This window comes from Myotis nattereri, assembly GCF_964212035.1.
Source record: "Myotis nattereri genome assembly, chromosome: 11".
In the NCBI taxonomy this organism is placed as follows: Eukaryota; Metazoa; Chordata; class Mammalia; order Chiroptera; family Vespertilionidae; genus Myotis; species Myotis nattereri.
In genome coordinates this window covers 37,606,284-37,629,765 of record NC_138086.1, presented here as the reverse complement: position 1 = coordinate 37,629,765, position 23,482 = coordinate 37,606,284, and the positions used below count along the sequence as shown (strand labels likewise).

General features: G+C 35.8%; 1 protein-coding gene across 1 annotated transcript in view; it reads left to right on the top strand.

The window, feature by feature from the left end:
- The window catches only part of HGF (hepatocyte growth factor), a 69,142-nt gene that overhangs the window by 15,034 nt on the left and 30,626 nt on the right, over nt 1-23,482 (top strand). The window contains exons 5-7 of the mRNA XM_081102775.1: nt 1,795-1,937; nt 7,890-8,010; nt 9,620-9,738. Of these exons, the coding sequence (XP_080958901.1) occupies nt 1,795-1,937; nt 7,890-8,010; nt 9,620-9,738 (383 nt within the window). The remainder of the gene's footprint in view (nt 1-1,794; nt 1,938-7,889; nt 8,011-9,619; nt 9,739-23,482) is intronic.

Genomic DNA, 23,482 nt, shown 5'->3' with positions numbered 1-23,482 from the left:
TCATATATGCCAAAGAATGAAGAGAAGAGATGACGCAGTATTCTTATTACCCTGCATGCCTTCAAGAGGAATTCAATATAAATTGATAAAGAATTGTGAAAAGAAGCACATCTTTTCATTTCTCATTTTGTTAACTCTATTGGGACAAGTTTATTCATTTTTCAGCCACTTTTAGGTTTGATTTACACTTTATCTACCTTTCTACTTGTATTTTTCCTACTAAATTGTTTTTTGATTCATTCACTACTTCTTCGCAGCTTCTTTTTTACTTTAAAAATCCACTGGAAAGGTTTATTTGTTTATATATTTGTGTGTGTGTGTGTGTGTGTGTGTAGAACAAAAATCTCTAAAACTAGATATTTAATGTGTTCATTTAATATGTGCTAAATCCATTATTTAGTTTCTTAAGTAAACTGAGTCTGTAAAATGATACAAAATGAAGGACCTCATAATAATCCCATTCACTCCATTCATCTTATACATCTGGAAGTTGAAAACCCCAGATGTATCTAAGAACTGGTGTCATATATGGCAGCAATGGAGATTTTGTGATTATTCTGACTCTTCTATTATACTAAGCTTTCCCATAAAATAGAGTTATAAGAGAATTTTCTAAGGTAAATTTGATTAATACATTACTTTATGAAAAAGAGTAAAATCAGTTTTGATTCTATCAGAATAGTATTTCATTAAAAGTTATTATAAAAAATTGGAGAACTGACAAAAATGAAAGAAAATTTCAAGCACTGGCACATACAAAAGGTATCCTAAATTATTCTGGAATAACAGGACTAAAACTAAGACAAAAGATGACTCCTTTTTCCTTTCAAAATGAAAACTGTTAGGAAACTAGTGAAATCATATGGGCTTTAATTGTTCATTCAATTGTTTAATTTTTACTTCCACAGAGTAAAGACTACTAAGTGGAGTGTGCTTAATAGGTAGCATTTATTGTCAGTTACTCTGTCATCTCTTAGAACTTCTCAAAACAACTGTATACTGTGTAAGATATGGTGACACAGTGTACTGTGTTATAAGTTATGGTTATATTCATTGTACAGGTAAGCTAATAGGCTGAGAGGCCAAATTACCTGCTGGGTCTCCAGTTAGTAAGTGAGAGAGTTGAAATTTGAGTCCAGGTTTAATTTGATTCTAGACCCTTTGTTCCTGTTACTTCATCAAGCTGTTTCTCAGTTGTTCAGAAAATAGGAGGGACATTCTTCATAATAAAAGCAACAAATAAACAAGCAATTATGTGGGATAAGCAGCGTAACTGTGAGCTTTCAAGGTCAATTGCAGTGTTTCTTCAGTTTTCTTCTTGGTGGCCTTGCTCAATCACTTGCTGCCTTTGAATGAGGCTTAGAAATTGTGGTACAAACAATGTTCACTAGGTTCTTAAATGTTTGGCTCTTGAAAAATCCAGAGATAAATCATTCTTAATGATGTTGAGCATGTGAATTGTTAGCTAAGTGTTTATAAAATTTAAGGATTTTAAGAATGGATGGAAATAACACTTAAAGTTAATATACAGGGTGGGGCAGAAGTAGGTTTACAGTTGTCTATATGGAAAACAATACATAATTAATAAGTAATAATACAAGAATAAACTCTGTGTTTTGCATACTCACAAACTGTAAACCTACGTTTGCCCCACCCACCCTGTGTATGGAGATCTGAGTTAGAATAAATGTTTCTCCACTTTCAGGGAAAACGTACCCACTAATTAGTAAATTTAATAGGCCCACCGTAAAGTTGCATGCGCTTATACTGTAATGATTATCATTTTAAAACTAGCTTTTTGCCTTCGAGCTATCGGGGTAAAGACCTACAGGAAAACTACTGTCGAAATCCTCGAGGGGAAGAAGGGGGACCGTGGTGTTTCACAAGCAATCCCGAGGTACGCTACGAAGTCTGTGACATTCCTCAGTGTTCAGAAGGTAAATGAGCCTGAATGCCGTGCGCTCAGGGGCACTCAGCTCCTCCTTTGTGTAGATCTGCCGCTCGCATGAAAGGTTAACAAAAACAAACCAAATCGCAATGAATATGCTGTTAATTCAAACACACCCAGAGAATTAATAGAGCCTTTTATACACAGTGTTAAAACCTGATCATCACCAGATGAATGCAGACTAAGGGAGCGAGTTATCAGTTTGTGAGTTTAAGAGGCCTGAGGCATCATTCTGGGGAGAGTATAAGCTTGGACTTTTTCATTAACCGTGTGGAGCTCACGTGCCTCAAAGTCTGTTTCCATACATCATCTGAAAGGAACCAAATGCAACTTAGCTCTTTATGTATGAGTAGAGCTAATTCTCTAGTCATCAAACTCCTGCTTCCACAGCAGCGGTGCAGCAAGGCTATATGAACCCAGAAGGGTATATGGGAGGGGGTCATGGGAATTGGACACACCTGTGTGCGTTTTGGTGCAAACGTGACTAGAACCAAATCTAACACATAGACTGGAACACTGTTCAGAATAGCACCTGAAGAGGTCAAGGCTGTCTTGAAGGCAGGCACCCTAAATCCATGTCTATGTTTTTACCTCCTCTCACAGCATAAGAGGGCACTGTCCTTACTTTTGCAGTGGAAAACTGAATGACTGACGAGAAGGAAGAGTAACCATTTCAGCATTGTATACGGTTTATTTTTCTTAGTTATCTGGCTACCAAATAGCTGTTCTTTCAGAACCTAAAATCCTGAGAATCCAAATGAAACATGGATTACATTCTGATAGAAATTTAGTAGGATTTTGAAGTTTTTGGGGTTTGGGGGGGGGTCTGCTGAAATACTGTCCAATTTTTATAGTAAGTTATCTTACCTATTTGTTAATGAACCAGTTTTTTAAAAGACATTTCTTCCCTAAATATCAATTTAGTATTAGGTTGATATTTTCACATAAAAAATCATTGTTAGTTCACTGTCACAGAGAAGGTGGATTTGTTTTCTGTTGTTGGTTAATTTAAAATTGACTTCATGTGCTAGAGCCAGTTCTATCTCTGTTTGTAAATTCTTACTTTTCATTCGTTCCATATCGTATTCTGTTCACTATAACTTCTTCATCATTGTTTTCTTTTCTTTTAAAAATAATAAACTGATCTGTGATAACGTGATGAACAAGTCTGTTTTGTATGAATAAGTCTGTCATTAATGTTTGTCTTAAATTTACACCTGGAAGAAAATAACCTGCTTTTGGGAAACTCTCCATTATCACAATTTTCTGAGGTTGAAAGTCATCGCAAGGAGTTTTGTAATTGATTTTGTTTGACCTTGGAAAATGTTTTCAAGGGAAGGCAACATGGTCAAACTGTAAACAGTTTAGCATTTATGTTACCTGCCTAGTCTGTATGAGAATGTAATTTTTCAACCACTGGTTTATAAGAGAAACCTTATCAAAATACACTGGCATAGATCTGAACTGATAATTAATGTAGAACAAACATGCTAGAAAATAAGTAATTGTAGAAGTCCTCTTTCCAGTTATTCTTATGTCATTAGATTATATACCTCTAACATCCTTTAATAATCATTTTAGGTCATTACAGCTCCCTTGGAAAGGGCATTACTATTTAGTATAATGGTGCATGATGCTGATGGTTACAATGGCACTGAAGGTTGCAGATATGCTTTTTCTGGAAACAATTAGAAATCTGACAATAGTAGAAAAACCCTCCTGTAAGAGAAGTAAACCAACACCTACCTGCCCTATAGGCTGAACATATCTCAGGGAGTGTGAACTGAGTTGTGATGTTTAAATTCATTCTATAATGAACAATGTTTTAGCAGATTTTAATAAAGAGGATCTAAAATAATAAGCACTATCAATACATCAATAAAGAAAAATAGCTCTTTATAAAATAAGTAATAAAATACTCAAAATAATGTACAAATGATGTTCATTTATATTAAGATACAAATGTAAGGGGGAAACCTCAAAATCCAGAATACTTAATATCATCAGTGAGCCATTTTTATCTATGTATATTAATTTATTAAATGGCAATTTCCAAAGGTTACATCATTAGGGATGAGGTAATAATAATCAAATAGTTTTGAATATTTAAAATTAAGCAAGAAAAATGCCTCAAGTCAAACTTCAAACTGTTCTTTTTTAAAAATACATGTAGAACAGTATATATTTTTTGAAAAATTTATAACAAACTTTTGACTAAATACTCATCTGAAATTTTTCAGAAAGTTTGATTCATAGACAATATATATCTGATGTCTGATGATTAATATTATTTTCTTATAATTTCAAACTTTGAAATATATTAAGCATTCCAGTAGAAATGTCAATCTTTGATTCAAAGATTGTGGAAAACTGAGCTTTGTAAAATCTAATTTCTTGTTTTAACATTTGCTTGGGATTTAAAATAAAGCCAACACTAGTCATTGGAACAGATGTCTTTTTAATGATTGTCAGATATCCGAGTAAATACATTTTAAGCCATAATCATTATTTTTTAATGTCTCACACATAATATCCCAAATAAAACTGTGTGTTAAATCCATACTCTGCATGGAGAATGACTTTAAAAAAAACAAGGCTTAAATAAAACTATTACTAGTATTTATAAATATGGATTTGTGAGACTATCCATATTTTAAACATTCAGTTGTTCTGAAATAATCACCAGCATGGAATTTTCTGAGAAATACTTTTTGAAATATCTCTTTTACTCTTAAACTCAGATTACTGTGGTTTTATGATTGAGAAAAACGGAACACAATATTTTTTGTTAATTAGTTAATATGGTGAGAATGATGTTACGTTAATCCTACTTATGTTATAATTATGTGTCATTTTATAATTTTCTACTACTATTTAGGTCAAAACTATATTCAGAAAAAACAATCTACTTATGAATAGAAATAATTAGTTTGCATTTATGTGATCTGGATTAGTATTTTACTTTTTTGTACTTTTTGTTTGTTCTTTTTTTTTTTTTTTTTTTTTAAGAAAAGAACTTGCTAGAAGGGTTAAATAATACACTTACCACAGTAGAGAGAGAAAAAGAAAATAGAGCAGGAGGGCAATGCTCACCCTCTTGTACTGTTAAATAGCTTATGCTTTCACCTGGTTCCTTGAGTAGGTGGACTTAGTTTCTACCTGTCCTACCTGTACTGCTTAACTTTGAGCTACAAAAACTTAGAAGAGTCTTAGAATTCTGGAAGTTTGAAAAGTGACTGTGAGCTTAAAGTTTGGCTTTCTTGAGGTAATTTTTTAAGACTAACCTGATGGTTTGATGCAGTGGTAAAACAACAAACCTTGGAAAAGATGGTCAATCTACCTGCTTTCCCAGGGCCTCCTTTTCCACATGCCCCAATAGGTGAAAATCCAACAGGAGGACAACCTACTGTTATACACAGGAGAGCAAAAGGTAATTGGGACAATGTTGAAAAAGTCAGGGAGGTTGACTTTCTGAAATTATTCTTATCAGTCTACCTGAAAGTGTGACTAGTTAGGATATATAGGGGACACATTAAAATATGTAGGACACAAAAGCAGTGAGGGAGAATGGAAAGAACACTGGACTATGGGTCAGGAGACCTGTGTTCCAAGCACAAGTTTGACATATTTCTGTTTTAGGTAAGTCCTTTAAGATTTTGTGAGTTCTTTCCTCACTACATAGATCAAATGATTTCTTATACATTAAAAGTACTGAATAATCAAAGAACATGTAATGATAATATATTTAGAATCTCACTTCTATCACCATAACACATTCATTGACTACCAAAATCCAACATTATTCTTATTAACTTTTATTATTTAAAAAAATCTCACTAGGTCTGAAACTGCATCCATAATCATCTCTTCACTTTACTATAAACATAGCATGCTAATTCACATTTCTATACCATTTTATGGTATTTTGCCCTTTTTTAGCTTATCCAACTCTCATTCATCCTTCAAGGACCAGGTAAAATCCACTCTCTTCTAAAAAGCTATTACTGACAAACACTTAGAACTTTTAGAATGGAACTAATTATCTACAAACTTGCTACTCTCCATGAGATCCAAGTACCAGAAGTATCAGCATCCGCTGGGAGCATCCCGACCCCCCAAACCCTTTATAAGAACTTGCCCTTTAACAAGATCTCAAAGTGACTTTTTATGCACATTCAAGTTTGGAGAAGCACTGGTCTACCACACTCATTCTAGAAAGTGGTCAAAAGAAAAATAAAAAATCCTGAAGTCCCCAGGAAAAATGTTTTATAATAATCCCCATAGTATAGCCTCCTAGAAAATAACTTTATGTACTCTCATGTAAGGGGATATACTCTTATAAACTGCATTTGCTAAAGGAGACAAAATAGATATATTTTAATTTCTTGAGTACTATCTAAGGTTAGAAATTGTATATGTGGACCCTTACCTCTTATGTCTGACCATAGTATTTTATTCTATTTTCTCATTTAATTGAATTCATTTTTTCATTCAATTTTATTCATTACAAAGGAGCAAACAACAATGATAAATGTCACATCATTTTCTGTGAAGATATCAAATCTTGCATTCTTTTAAAAAAAGGGAACTAAATCAGTCTGTACTGCATTCAAATGGAAAGCTCTCGTGTGATAAGGCATAACATATGTTGAGCATTTCAGTGTTGAAGAGGCCTTGCCCAAACAGAGAACTGTTATCATTATGCTCTTGGACCCCTGAAATGTAGGGTGCACATGCTTACGGACTGTAGTCTGGGAATCTCAGGACCAAATGAGAGGAAGCTGAATTGGTCCCCTGTCTTAGTTCACAGATTAAACTACATGAAAAGAAGTAGATGGATCAAGCCAAACTGTCTCATGTTTTGGAGAGTTAATAGTTAATGTCCTATTAGATGATACAAATCAAAGGTTCAAAAGTGATTTTTCTGATATTATACCCCCAAGTTATTACAAATGCTAATTAGGCTAGATCTTGGTAGATAAAACTAAACATTGACATCTTTGCTCCCTTTCAGTAAAGGTAGATGATCAGTATTCACAAGATACAAATGATGTGTTTGGGGAAGTTTGCCTGACCCATAGGAAAGCTAAGCAATGATTTATTCCACAGGGTGCCTGTAGGACTACAAATCAACCTGTCCATTTGAGAAGTATCTTTTTTTCAGATAGTTGATGTGATTCAGGGTTTTCAGTGTGACATAAGAGGCCAGCCAGAAGAGAACTATTAATTAACCACACAGAATCATCAGTAAGATTCTGCATACCTAGGTCAACTGAAAACATTTTAGAAACAGGGAGTACAAGGAGTTCAATAGTAGGCCAACTTCTATCCTCAGCTAGATCAAAGTAAAGCCTGCACAGTTATTCAACATGGATATTTGCTAGCAGGAAGGAGCTATGGTTTCTTCTTTTAAAATATTCTTTGAATAGTAGCAGATTTGTATGCAAAGCTGGTCTCTACAATCTGTCTCATCCCAATTTGGGCATTGACCATATGAGTAAGATGTACACTCATTTCCGGTGCATGTCATTGGAGGTTCGGCTGAGAGGGGGGCTTTATTGTACTGACAGTATAACTACTGAGATCCCTTGCAGCTTAGACAAACCAAGAGGAAAACCCCAAGGCTCTATCTGCTATTTCCAGTTTCTAAGTACCTTTGGACAGTTATTGAAAAATTAGAAAGGTAATTTCCTGGTCCTGTGGTAAATCTGTATGACACTGAGGACAAAAATCTCATTTAAGCTATATGAAAAGTTCTGTAAGGAGGATTTTATGTCACTCTTTATGGACATTAGGCCATAATTTAAAGTTAAAATGACATGTAAGTTTTTTCTAGAAATCTCTTTGTGAAACAGATGATTTACTGTTCTTTAAATGGAACAGTGGTGTTTTTGATTTTTCTGTCAGAAGCAATTAACATGCCATGCTTTGATTTTATTAGTAGAATGCATGACCTGCAATGGGGAAAGTTATCGAGGCCCCATGGATCATACCGAATCAGGCAAGATTTGTCAGCGCTGGGATCATCAGACGCCACATCGGCACAAATTCATGCCAGAAAGGTAAAATACCACCAACCGTGCTCCCAGCGATTCTTTTCTCAAGCTGTTATTTGCTCCCTGACAAACAGAAATGGAAATTCTCTTTATACAGTGTTTTCTGGAAAGTCTTGGGCAAAGGGATTTATGATGAAGTACCTGAGTGCTGTGTACACTCCAATTGGTCCTGGCTGACTAGATTCCAATTCCCAGAAATCAGGACAGTCCTGAGGAGCACCCGTGGAAAGTGAAAGGGAAGCACTAACAGGAGCTTCCTCTTTCTCTTCCACAGCAGAAAAAAGACAGAGGCCCTTTCAATAATGACCTCTTTGACCAACCTGAGCTCTGGGAGCGGGCATTCTTGCTAAAATACAAGCCAGACTCTTTCTAGAGCCACATCTTCCGTGAGTTAGGTAAAATGGGCTCCCATGGGTGACAACCTGACAGAGGTCCTGCCCAGGGAAAGGGAATGGAAGGCAGAGCAAATGATTCTTTGGCTGATTTATCCTGCTGTAGTTTTTAAAAATACATTTGTATTGATTTCAGAGAAGAAGGAAGAGGGAGAGAGGGAAACATCAATGATGAGAGAGAACCATTGATTGGCTGCCTCCTGCACGCCCCCCAGTGGGGATCGAGCTTGCAACCTGGGCATGTGCCTCTAGACTGGAACCAAACCTGGGGCCCTTCAGTCTGCAGGCGGCCACTTTATCCACAGGGCCAAACTGGCTAGGGCTACCCTGCTATATTTTGAAATTTTAACCAAGTCTATTTTCTCCTCAGAAGTAGGTTTTGGAACTTAAATGGTTAAAAGAAATACTATCTACTTTGGCCCATTCATTTCACATGAAACACTTTAGTTGAAAAAAAAAAATCTTGTTTTTATTATAAAGAATAAAAATACAGATAATAATTCCAGAGGAAGCTTTCTCCCTATCTCTGTTTAGAAATGTGTTTTTAGAAACGTGTTTTTTCTTCTTTATATTTTTATTTATTGTTCTTCTAAATGAGGTTAGAACTTGGCTTTCTTTTTCAGTGCATCTCTCATCCTTCAAGTGAGAGCAGAAGGGACATGGTAGCAATTAAAATCAAGTCACCTATGCAGGCCCCAGCTAATTGAAAGGGAGGCGGGTAGGGAGAAAGGGGTGTGATGGAGTTTGTCTCTTGCTCCAGGGAAGGTGAGGGCATGACCTAGAAAGGCTCTGGTTCCAGAATTGAGCTATATCATTAGTAACAGCTCTTGAAACCTACCTTTTGGTTTAAACTTAAAGCCTGCCATGGAAGAAGACCTGTTTTTTAAATGAGTATTTTACACGAGGTGATGTTTGTGTAATCTGTTCTTAATTGGGCTTTATGAAAAGAGGTTTAGGTTTTGGACCTCTAATGGTAGACAGGTACCCAATGGACTTAACTTATTAGTAAAGGTGATGGTACTCTATACTTGGTGGAATATGTAAGTTCATAGATTCAACAATGATTAGCAGTCCCTGTAAGGTGAAACACAGAGAACTTTTTTTTATTATTAGTCCCCTCAGCTAGCAGTATCTGAGCTGGATCAGAGGTTATTTTCTGAGCTGGGGGCTAGGAGGTGTTTCCAGGCAGATTTACGTGACACTTTTGTTGGTGTGGTTTGCAGATATCCTGACAAGGGCTTTGATGATAATTATTGCCGCAATCCTGATGGCAAGCCGAGGCCATGGTGCTATACTCTTGACCCTGACACCCCTTGGGAGTACTGTGCAATTAAAATGTGTGGTAAGTTAGGGTCAAATTTATTGCTTCCTTTTCCTCCCACAGATTGAATCGAAGCAGGTGATTATTAGTGAGACTGGTTAACAACTATTTTACTTGATGCTTTACTGTGTGCAGGTTTTTAATATTTTAAAAATGTGTTACATAATCCTACCCAATCCATAATTTTGAAAGAGAGAAATACACAAGTGCACACATACTCACAAAACATTTATACTTATTAAAAGTCCTAAGCATTCTCATGTCATCAAGGAAAAAAAAAATCCACAGAAGGAGAAAAAGATCAGAGATTATATGAAGTGTCATAATGTCACCAATCCTGTATCCTTTCCTTACCTTTCCTCCCCAGACGTTACATTGGCTGTCCGCTCACTGTGAGCCTCCTCTGGTGAAGGACAGAAGCTGCAGTGATGAATAACAAATCTTTCATTTCTAGGAGCTGGTCCCCAAGGCTGTCCTTGTACACAACCTGCATTCTCTTCCAACCTCTCTTAGCAGTTCTACAATTCTTCTCTAGGTACTGTCCTTTACCCACTCCCACTCTCTGAATTTATGGTAAAAAGTTTCTTTTCTCACTTGCTTTGTGGTATCCCTTTAAATCTGTATGTTTGGTCCTCTCCTCCATGGTTCACTCACATATTTTTACTCTTTTCTGAAATAATATTAATGGATAATAATTAGGCATAGACATGCTTTTATTTACATGAGTACAGATGGGTCTTATTTTTTTTCAGCTGAATTCTAAAATGCTTTAAGAACAGTAGAACTGCATACATTTAGTAAGGTGTAATAATGATATAACTGACTTGATATTATAAAGAGGATGGGGATAGTCCTTTGAACAAACCTAATTTGGTGTTATCCACAGTATGATACTGCCAAGGTAAATCTCTCTTCACTTAGACCTGCTAATAAAAGGAAGTGTTTGGGACAAATCAAAGCCCATAGAAAGGGCCATGTCTGGCATATGTGAAGTAACTGCAGAATCTGGAAGGCTCTCAGTGTGAACACAATGTTCCAAGGAAATTTAATCATCTGCTCGGACCTTTAAAATAAAAGACAGCTCCTGTGACAGTGTGTCCCTGTATAGATTGAATTAGTTCCACTTGTTGGCTTTTAAAATCTTGTTACTCTTTCCATCATTAGACCATTTTAGGTACAGCAAAACAACTGTTTTCCTTCCCTGTGTGTGTGTGTGTGTGTGTGTGTGTGTGTCTTAGGTACTCTCATAAATTGTCTCTTGTATTTTTGGTGTGTTTTAGGCATACACACAAGCATACTCACCTGCACATTCACCCTTCAACTGATACCACTCCCCCCACCCCACACAAAATATCCATGTGTTGCTCTCCTCTTCATTTTCCCAACCAATCTTTGGTTATTGTTAAAGGACATTAGGAGAGGAGAGAAATGGAATGAATATCACACTTCCTAACTATTACATAGATTATCTTTCTTTTCTGTCTGAGGAAAAGTCAACTAATTATTGCAAGTAGCATGCAATAATTCTGATGGCTTTGTTAAACAGAGGGTGGTGTTTATAGGATGCTAATTCTAAGAAAATGGTAGAACTTGTGAGGCAAACCTAAAGTTAAGATTAAAATACTCTTCTGAGCTTTGGAAATATTTTAGAAATAATTTATTACAGGGAAGCTTTTAGTTTATAAAATGAATAAAAGTTGACATTTGGAATTCTGCAAAGTATGAGATAATGTTTTATGAATATCCTTTCATAATATTTTGGCTTCAATATATAATAAAGCTTATAATGCAAAATCAAGAAACTTGGTATTAGTTTGGTAAAGCCTATAATGTAAAATCAAATTTCAATTGTGTATTTGTTTTCTACTGCTGCATAACAAATTACAAAAATAATTTGATGGCTTAAAACAATGCATATTTATTATCTCATAAATTCTGTTGGTCATTAGTGCAGGCATGACTTAGGTGGGTTCTTACTATTGGATCTCACAAAGCTGTGATCCAGATGCCTGCCAGAACTACAGTCTCATCTAAGACTCGGGGTTCCATTCCAAGTTCACTGGTTATTGGCAGAATTCAGTTTCTTGTGGTTGTAGTGCCGAAGTCCTCAGCTCATAGAGAATGCCTGTTGTTTCTTACTATCTGACCCTCTCCACAATAAGTCAGTTTATCTCTTAAAAGCCAACAGGATAGCTTTCTGTTCCTTTGAGCTTCTTACCCCTATACCCTCTTTTAAAGAGCTTGCTTAATTAGGAAAGACTCATCTAAGGTAATCTTTCTTTAATTAATATAAAGTAGATTTTAATGAGGGACTTTAACTGCATCTGCAAATTCACTTCATTTTTATGAAGCTAATATAAGCTAATAAGTTAATGGCAGGAGCGGTTCCATAATGTTCACACCCACACTCAAGGGGTGAGAGTTATACAGTGTGTACACCAGTGGGTGGGAATCTTGGGGGCCATAATTGAATTCTATATACCACACACAGGTTCACATGCACTGATTGTAAGAGAATATTGATTATCACTTTTTATTTGTATTATTTGATTCTTGGGTGAGCTTTCTGATTATCTCTAAGTCCCAATTGCTTGAATTCATTCTGAGTTTTCAATATGTTTGAATAAAAAAATAGAGTTGATTATGTCACTTATCCTCTCTAAAGTTTAAGGGAAACTTTTAAACTCTTGTTACATTATATAATATTAGTGGCCCAGTGCACAAAATTCGTGCACTCATGGGGGTTCCTCAGACTGGCCTGCACCCTCTCGCAGTCCAGGAGCCCTCAGGGGATGTCTGACTGCCGGCTTAGGCCCACCACCGCCACTGCACAACCACCAGGGGGTAGCTCCTGCAGTGAGCGTCTGCCTCCTGGTGGTCAGTGCACGTCATAGTGACTGGTTGGTCTGCTGTTTGGTCAATTTGCGTATTAGCATTTTATTATATAGGGTATGTTCTCTATCCAGAATATATAGCTATACAGTGGGGCCTTAACTTACGAGTTTAATTTGTTCCGTGACAGAGCTTGTAACTCAAATTACTCGTATGTCAAATCAAAAGTGAACGAGTGAGACACGTGATGCTGGGCTGATGTTGTGGCATTCACTGTGACGTTCGCTGCGCCAACTAGCGGTGGGGTATCTGAAGCTGGCTCATAGCCCGAATTTTAGCTCACAACTCAAGGCAAAAAATCGGCCGAGAGACAGCTCGTATCTCAAAAAACTCATTAGTCAGGACACTCATAAGTCAAGGTCCCACTGTATATACATTTACACATTGTGTGTGTGTGTGTGTGCGTGTGTGTTTAGTGAATTGTGTATTTATCTCTTAGAATCTTGTGGTCACAAGAAATTAAAAAAACTCAATTTTAATATATTAAAATCTTTTAGAAAAGTATAATGGGGCAAGGAATAAAGGACTCTCCAACATAAAAGAAAATGAATTACATTAAAATAATATTTTGGGGTAAAGTGGAATGGAAAAATGATTGAAGGAGAAAAAGAAGTTGATGTACATTTTAATCAGAAACAGGTAGGTATCAAATCACTGTGGTATTTACAACCTATGAAATCCATTTAAAAATCATATGAATTTTTTTGTCTAAAAATGCCAATAGGTATGCTAGAAATCACATATTTTGTAACTATTTAAACTTACCATAAAAAGTATAGAGGTCAACTTAAAAACATAAGAGGAAATATGAATGATTTTTCAAAATTCTTTTAGTAAAGGAGAAAAAACAAAAATGAACATTTGAAGACCACTGATCTTGAAGAATTACTATACATTCCAAGTATTTTGGGTGGAGAGGGCTGAGGAAGGGGGCAGGTGGGTCTGGTGAGCTCTGATTTTAACAGCCCAATTAGAAATAAAGAGAATGTGAACTAAAGCAGTAAGTTGTGAGAACAATTGGGTGAGGAAGGATGTGAACAATACTAAATAGGTATAATGGATGTAGTGGGAAATAAGATAGGGATAGAGAAAAGTCTAAAATATATCCTACATTAATGGGTAGATGGTGAATATTTGAGAGAGTTAAAATTTTCAGGAGAAAGATAAGTTTAATTTTGCTTATAATGAAATACAGGTGATTGATGTGTGTGCTCATAGCACATCTAAGTTCAGTTTTCTCTGAAGCTCATGCAAAGTCATAAGTAATTACCAGTGGTAGTAAAAGCCTTGGACATAACAGCAATTCCAGGAAGTACATGGAGAACACAAAGAGGTTGTTCATCTCTTTTCTATAGGGTTTATTTAATAAGTATTTACTGAGTAGATCATATATGTCAAATGCTTTTCAGATTCTCAGGATGTAGAAGTGAACAAAACAAACCAAGACCTATGATAAAACTGCAATTTCAGAGCGTTAGCACGAACTAGTGAAGTGAAAGCTGACATTGCCTTGCCATTAGGATATTCACCTTTCTGAGCCAAGGTTTTGAGTACTGCTCAGTTACTTTTATTTGTTAAAAAGCTGAATGAACCACACATTTGTTGTCACTTTGCTCTCAGCCTTCTACTCTTACAATCAGCGTATCACTGAAAGTGAAGAATGAGCCTGCTGGCCGCCTGACCAGTGTGTGCCAGGGTGGTCCAGGACAGGCCTTCTGTCTTCCTTCGCACCACTTTCCTCAGGACAGGAAAGTGTTCCCAATGGCAGCAGCCCCACATATTCTAGCGATATTATGTTTAACAGATTGCCAGGGATATGAAATTTTAAAACATTGCAAACATATAAGATTGGAGGGCCTATATAGTGCCTAAATGAAGTACTGATTTTCTTATGTTTTTTTCCTATGACAACTTTATATTCTGATAAACAGTTTGTTCACTGTTATTCAGGAAGAAATAATAATATTGATTGGCCATAACTGTATTTTTCTGAACTGAACTTGAACAGTTCTCTGGCAATTTAAAAATGGTTGTGGTTGCTATCCCTCAGGAACTCTCATTGATTATTTAAATCAATTGTTAACAAACTTCTTGTTATCTCTAACCTCATGTACTATCACATTTCTCTCCATGATCTTCGTTCTATCCAGAATAGTTTCCTTCTTATACCTCATTATGTCCCATATTGTCATAATGGTTCCTTCACCTCTGCCATTTCCTCTGCCTCGAACAATTTTTCCTCCACGAGTTCAAAGTTCAACTCAGTTATCATTTCTTCATTCAATGTCCCTGAGTTGGTCAAATCCCTTTTTATATGTTTATAGCCCCATCAGCCTCTCTTTCCATGTACTTCTTAGAGTTCAGTTTTTACACTTATTTTACACTTATCTTTATAGTCTTTAACATTACTGAGATCCTCAAATTGTCAATGTGGATTATATGACTCAATATTTACTGTATTGGAAATTAAAATATAAATTTTAAAATTTTATTAATTTGCTAAATATAAGCTTATTGGATTTAATAAATATAACCAACTTTAAATAAAATAACTTTTTTCAAAAAATCAAGAAAACAATGATGTTTTTAGATTTTTTGAAAATGCAGATGTTTTGCAAATTTATTTAATGTGACTTTAATTAGAAGAGGATAACTGAGTATCTCACATTTGGTTCTGCATTCAATAGCTTGGGATATCATGCATCACGTGCATCTGAAAATTCCACTTTATAAAGGACAAATGATGACTTAGCATTGTTATGAAGCTTCTCCAGAGCCCCAGGTGTTCCCCTGAGTACAGCTGAGTTACTGCATGTGCGACATGTAAGGCTGATGTAATCCCGCTAGAGTGCACTCACTAGGATACTCCTGTTAGCTGCTCCGATTGATCCTCACCTCTCACGACCAGCAGCTCACCTAGTTGGGCATTTCATCTATCATTTATTATCTTTATCTCTGACTTTCTTTATCTAGGCTGTAGGGTGGTCTACTATGTTTTAAACTCTCTTTTGTATGATTGGTACTACCATTTACACAGTTTAACTGCCGAAAATCTGGCATAATACTAGACATGCTGTTTCTTTCAATATTCATTTGATCCATCCATACCTGTCAATGTTATCTTCTACGTACCCTCAAATCTGGCCATTACACTTTATCACTGTCTCCATTGTCCAAGAGAGCATTGTTCTTTATCTTGAATATTTGTATGACCTTCTGAGTAGAGTTGTATCCATATTCACTAGTTTTCCCCTCTAATTCCTTTTCTACACTGCCAATAGTATATTTTTTTCAATCTGAGTATACCCCATCTCTGGCATACAACATATGTACTCAGTTACACACACCAGTTAAAAACCCTTCAATTTGGGGAGTGAGGGCGGAGGGTGGGGTGGGAACTGGGTGGAGGGGAGTTATGGTGGGAAAAAAGAGTAACTAATGTAATAATCTGAACAATAAAGATTTAATTAAAAAAAAAAACCCTTCAATGATATTCTTTGATCTCAGGACAAAGAAGAAAGAAAACCATCTTTTACTCCTACATCCATATCTCTAACCTCACATATTACCACATTTCTCTCCATGCTCTCTGCTCTATCAGAATAGTTTCCTTCTTATACCTCATCATTGTCCATACTAGTATTGTCATAATAGTTCCTTCACCTCTGCCATTTCCTCTGCCTCAAACAATTTTCTCTCCTTTCATGATTTCAAAGTTCAACTCAGTTATCATTTCTTCATTCAATGTCCCTGAGTTGGTCAAATCCCATTATATATTTATAGCACCATAAGCCTCTCTTTCCATGTACTTCTTAGAGTCCAGTTTTTATACTTACTTTTGAAATTTTTTAGTTAACAGCACTGTTAAGATTTGTAAGCTCCGATAGTGCTTAGTACTTTGTCTTGTACATGGTAGTAGTTCCACAAATATTTGTTGAATTAGTGAATGTTACTTTCCTACAAAGTGGTAGTTTTAATTTTCTTTTTGTGTTTCCTGGAATTTCTTTTATGCTTCTTGATTTTCATATGAAAACTTGGCTTCTGTCAGATATTGTCTACCAGGAAAATTTGCTTTGTACCGTCTTCCCATCACCTCATCAACTCATCCTCAGGTTTCTTGTTTCCCTGGCCTAATTTTTGTCCCCTTGTTGCTGGTTGTCTTGATGGTCTTTACTTTATGGACAAAAGAGACAAGACTTTTCATGATTTGCCTTATTTTTTCCTTTTATTTCTTTTTCTTATTTTTTAAAGTTCTAGATATGTAAGTGTCCAGACCATTTTATTTTATTTTATTTTTTAAAATATATTTTATTGATTTTTTACAGAGAGAAAGGGAGAAAGATAGAGTTAGAAACATCGATGAGAGAGAAACATCGATCAGCTGCCTCCTGCACATCTCCTACTGGGGATGTGCCCGCAACCCAGGTACATGCCCTTGACCGGAATCGAACCTGGGACCTTTCAGTCCGCAGGCTGACGCTCTATCCACTGAGCCAAACCGGTTTCGGCCCATTTTATTTTTTAACAACTTTATTCAGTTGTAATTGATATGAAAAGCTTCACATTTAATGTTACAATTTGATGGGTTTAAGCACATCTATATACCCACAATCAAGGTAATAAACAAATCCATCACCTTCAAAAGTTTCCTTCTGTCATCCCCTGCCATTTATTTACTTATTGTGGTAAAAACACTTAGAGATCTCTCTCAACATTTTTTTAGCATACAGTACAGTATTGTTAACTATAGGTACTATGTTGTACAGCAGGTTTCCAGAACTTACTCATCTTGCATAACTGAAACTTTATATCCCACTTCAGAAATCTAAACTAGGCAGATCTTTGGTAGCTAGGATTTCTATTAAAAATATTGTTATAGATTGAATTCTGTCCCTTCCCCACAAAATTCATATATTGAAATCTTAACCCCTATTGTATCTGTATTTGGAAATAGGGCTTTTAGATGTAATTAAGGTTAAAGTAAAATGAGGATTCGTGGCTATATAAGTAGAAGAAGAGAGATCTCTTTCACTCTCTCACTTCACTATATGAGGTGAAGGTAGCCATATGCAATCCAGGAACCAAATTGACTGGTACCTTGGTCTTGGACTTACCAGCCTCTAGAATTGTGAGAAAATACACACCTATTGTATAAACCACCCAGTCTGTGGTATTTTGTTATGGCAGACTGAGCAGTCTCATGTAGTTATGTTGCCATTGGTCATTAATGAAAGGAACCCTTCCTCCTAGTAACTAATATACATTGGTATCATTTTAAGAAAACATCTACCTTTAAAAATTCAGTATGTTTGTATGTTGGGAAAATAACTTTCTAAAATTACATGCTAACACACTGAAATTATTTTCTTTCTTAAAGAAAGCTGGTTATTTCTCTGAATTTTAATAATCCATCTAACGCCAGACAGAGATTCATAGGAATAAAATCTTCTTACTGTAGTCTGAGTCAGGAAAAAACGATACTGTCAATACTGTTCTCAAGGGAAAGATCTTATGCTTCAAGGTTTTATTTTTTTTCCAAGTCATCTACTAAGGAATAAGAGTATAGAATTGAAGACCTTTCATGAAAGTCTTGTCTCTTGAGCATTTTATACCAGAAAAGGCTTGGATAAAGTCCAGGGAAAAGTTTCAGTCAGGAATTGTAGGTTCACATGGAAAGCAAACGTGCAAGCAATTTGAGGTTTGCACTTTGGAGGTCTTTATACTACTTTCCCACGTCAATTTTAAAACGAGAAACTTTTTAAATTTACATTGAGCCCGGTCCTGTCTTTTGTGGCCCCAAAGAATACAAGTCTATTGACAGGCGAGTAGCCTTACACACTGTTCTGAATCTCCAGGGACCATCATAGAGTAAAGCCTGCATTTCAGTTGCTCTTCAATAGCTAGGAGTAAGAAGTGGGTGGATTGAACTAGTTGGAAGAATAAGCAAGTATTTGTCTAAGGGCCTGTGAAGCAACTTGTTCTTCACTATAGTCAAAAGAACAGTGATAGCTTATCACCACTGGGAAAACCAAGTTTTGGGGTGTGCGGGGGATATGTAAATGTAGGGCTTTACTTATTGTCCATGTAAGTCTTACAGAGCCATGGGGGTGGCTCTCTGTAATATGCGTGTGCATTAGAATTCTTCAGTTGCCTTGGATCTCCGTTAGGGCCATGTGGTCTTTCTGCATAGATTTGGCTAGCCTTTCACAGAGAAAACGGATCAGACTTATTAGTCATCTTGTTCTACTATTTTTTGGGGGGGTGGGAGGGCGGTGGTGGGGGTGGGGGAGAAGCAGATGTTTGTTCCACATATTGCATCACAATTAATGCCCATTCTCTTAAACCTTAAAGTTCCCCACTAGCAATCCACACCAGCAAAGTGAAATTAACATTCCAAGAGGCACCCATTGTTTTTGATTGTATTCTAACAGGACAGTAAAACATTTAATTAGCAAATGCTGTTTTCCTTAAAGCATCTCCAAACAGAAAATTTCATGTCAATCATCAAAGAAAAACATTCTTTCTCTCCTAGGCCACCAAGGATCATATAAATTATCTTTGCATCTGCTCCAAAGGGTGATCACTACTGACACCTCTGGCAAATGTTTTATTTGTGCGGAACTCTCAGAAGATTCTGGATAGTTTCAGTATGAGTTTGGTAGACATTACTTGCAAAAATATTTGTGTACGTGGGAATGCAGTATTTAAAAAACATGTTGCTTTGGCTAGACTTCATCCATTTCCGCCAATATTTGAGGATATTTCTGTGCTTAACACTTCACTTGGCTTCCAGAGACTCTTCAAACTCATCCCTTAATTTAGGTGCCATGTTAAAGTATTAAGTCTCTAAAGGAACACCTTTCCTACCATTTAATAGCCCTTCCCAAAGTAATTGGCATAAAACATTTGTTTTTGAACCAGGTTTTGATATTTATACAGTAGGACAGCTGAAGAAGTAGACTTTATTGCAGTTCAGGAATAAGTCATCTTGTCTGAATAGTAAGTATGTATGTAGGCAGCAAAGATCAAACATTTATATCACATTAAAGGGTCTATGGACAAATCATTCATCATGGTGCTCATTGGGTAATAGTTATTAGACAGCTGCATGCATTATTGATTGATGACAACTAGTTATCTTGTACTAATTTACCGTTTTGGCCTTTGTTATTTATTTTTATACATTGTCACCAGAATTATGAAGTTTTGTCTATGGCAGCAGCTCTCAACCTGTGGGTCACAACCCCTTTGGCAGTTGAACGACCCTTTCACAGGGGTAGCCTAAGACCATCCTGCATATCAGATATTTAAATTACGATTCATAACAGTAGCAACAGTACAGTTATGAAGTAGCAACAAAAATAATTTTATGGTTGGGTCACAACATGAGGAACTGTATTTAAAGGTTGAGACCAGAAGGTTGAGAACCACTGGTCTATGGGGTTACTGCTAGCAGCTGAATGTCAAATAGGATAAATACAGATGCACTAACTTCAGAAGGTACTTTTTAGTTAAAGTAAAATTCTATCTAAATACTGCTAGTTTTGCCCTATCTGGTTTGGCTCAGTGGATAGAGCGTTGGCCTGCGGACTGAAGGGTCCCAGGTTCGATTCCAGTCAAGGATATATACCTTGGTTGCAGGCACATCCTCAATGGGGAGTGTGCAGGAGGCAGCTGAATTGATGTTTCTCTCTCATCAATGTTTCTAACTCTCTATCCCTCTCCCTTTCTCTCTGTAAAAAATCAATAAAATATATTTTAAAAAAATAAAAATAAATAAATACTGCTAGTTTGTAGTTAAAATCATAGGTAATGTTTCCACTGAATTAAAAACACAAGAATAAGTAAAACCATTAGGTGTTTGAGGTTATATATTTACCTTCAAATTAGGAAAATAGTTATTTTCTACTAGCTTTTATATATTAACATTCCTCTTAATATTTTCTGATGATCATATGATTGCCTACTCTTTTAATTTTCCCGGTATTAATTTCTTAATGAACTATGATAATATTTGTTTATGTTAATTATCTCCCTTTACAGAAAGCAGTGTAATTCAAATTGGTTAAAGCTCTATGTATTGTTTCACATTTTAACGATTCTAGGTCATTTCTACAATAGTGTCATTTTGTAAAAGGTGCTTATGAAAAATTACTTGGAAAATGCAATACTCTCTAAAAGTGACACTTTATATTTAATATTACATCAACACAGTAGGCATAAAATTTTGCTCTCACATCTCCACACAGGCATAGTTACACAATGAGAGGCTACTGGTGGATTCACATAGTAGAGGAAATAGCCCTCTGAATCTGCTGCCGTTTTTAGAAATTCCATCAAATCATGGCCAAATCCCTCACCATCTCTAAATAGCATATTCCCTTTTTTTTCATTGTTTAGGTTTATATCTGGCAAATCATACTGTTGTCCAAGGAGAATAAGAGACTGTTAATCTCTGATTGGCTCAGCCTCAATCTAGGTTCCTAGTAAGATGTGTTGGGCCCACATCTAGCTGAAGGTGATTGATGGGGACTCATTAAGACTAAGTTTTGCTGTTACGTGTTCACAGTGTCAGAGTAATACTTGAGTCTGGGGAATAAGTCCCCCAAAGTAGCTTTAAAACTTCTAGCCCCCCAAACTTCTGTAAAAACTGCTCTCTAAATTATTCTGTACTGTATTTCTCTTCTAAAAATATGAATCTTTCAACCAGGCTCCTGGTGACAGATGGGTTTCCTTTAAGCCAAGTTTTATTTTTGTTTTGGGGTGTGTGTGTGTGTGTGTGTGTGTGTGTGTGTGTGTGTGTGTGTAGGGTGGGGGGGGGGCAGTTCTTTTTTTTTCTTTTACATTAAACAAAAGCTACTGATGATTTCCACGTGAAAACAAAGAGCCATAGTTTCAGCCTTGAAAAAAAAATGAGTCAGTAATAAAAAAAATAAAACAATATATACAAATAAGTAAGAAAGTAAAAGAGGTTTGTGAAAAGATTAATAGAAGTGTTTCTGCTTTGACTGCTCTAACTCTGTTTCTCCCATTGTCAGGACTCTGAGTCCCGACCAAGGTCACAAGTTTGCTGCCCAGGAGTTTGTGTCCAAGAAGTGAAGGAATCAAATCTTTTCTTCTAAGATGCTAAGCTAACAAATTTATTGATTCCTGAGGACATTTGTTTTGTCTTCTTTCACATCACATATAGTTTTGCAGCTATACATGAAATATGTCAATATGAGCTTGACCTTTTATCTGTTTTAGAGTTATCATCCTTTAAAGTCTCCCCCCACAGTCTCCTCACATAATTTAACAGTAAACTCAAATTATCAGAAATGTAGCAGCTTAGTGGCCTTTGTTTTAATGAAATACATATAGTTCCTCAGGACCTATGAAATCCATCTTATTTACTATTTCTTGAAGTTTAGGTAATATTAAAATCATAAAGAACTTGGTTAATTAGAACCAACTTTTTTTATACAAGTCATTTCTCCTCAATAATTTTTGTTCTTATAGTACATTTGTAAACATTCTCTAGGCTATCAACAATGAGCACTTCATGGGCCAATCTTCAGCCACTTTCTCATCTCAATTTGAACTTCCTTTTAACTTAGGATAATTCTGAGGCACTTTTTTTTTTCTTAAAGTAGGTACGTAAAAAATTAAAACATTTAAAAATGAGCTGATGTTATTAAAAGGCAAATTTGTAGAAATCTGTATATACAACATATTCCAGCTGTTGGGATGGTTATTAATTAATCTTCCTCCTTTTTTCATGAAGCTTCATAGAATAACTTCAAGCTATGTAATTTCCATGGAATTTAATGAAATAAAGCATTTCGCCACACGAGGTAGTAATTATTTGTAAGGAAAATATAAAGTTAAATAAAAGTGAAAAGCCATTAAATTTTTTACTCTATTAAATAAGGAGCACTTTTATAGACATCCTCGGCCTCTGAAGTCATGTCTAATTTTGACCTCTCCTTTGGAGAACTGATACATCTAATTCCAGATTGGATAAATCAAAGGCATTTATTCAAATCATAAACTGTCCTGGAGGGTGTCAAATTGAGTTTTATCCAGTAGTATCTTGAATGCCATTGGAATGGCAAAGGTTACTGAGGAGTTTACACTGAATTTAACTCTTTTGAACCATAAACATTTTCATGTATGTTTTGAAAAGGCATATGAATTTTGGTTGCTCCAGAATGTTTTGAGTTAATATTTTGTTTGAATAACATTAAAGACAAAAAGAAAGTCCAAGTTGTGGTAAAAATTTAATTTTGTATTTTTTTCTTACTTCTTTGTTACTAAAATTTTCATGAACTTCATAAAATATGGTAAGAATTACAGTTGGACTAAGAAAAGAGCGAGAACAACTAATTTTTGTATTTTTAAATGCCAACAAGTTTATTAAAAATAAAAGAAATTAGCATATCAGCTTCAAATCCTATATAATAAAATGCTAATATGCAAATTGTCCCCTCAACCAGGAGTTCCACAGGGAGTTCAAACAGGAGTTTGACCAGGGGGAAGGGCTGGCTGGCCAACCTCCCACGTCCCCTTCCCCCAGCTGGTCCGGCCCGATCAGCCCCAATGGGGGCAGGCCGGCTGGACCCCATCTGGGCATGAATTCATGTAACAGGTCTCTAGTATATTTATAATATTAGAGAAAAACCAAGGTTAATACCATCACCAACTTTGTATGTATTTAAGCAAATTAATTTTAGGAATAATTGTATAGCTATTTCAGAAATATATACTCAGCATATATGTTATAGTGACATATGGAAATAAATGCCTTTGAAGAACTTTTCAAGAACCTCCTAATTTGACATTTGAAAGGAAAATTGGAAAGGAGATAGCCATAATGATAAATTGACTTTTTTTA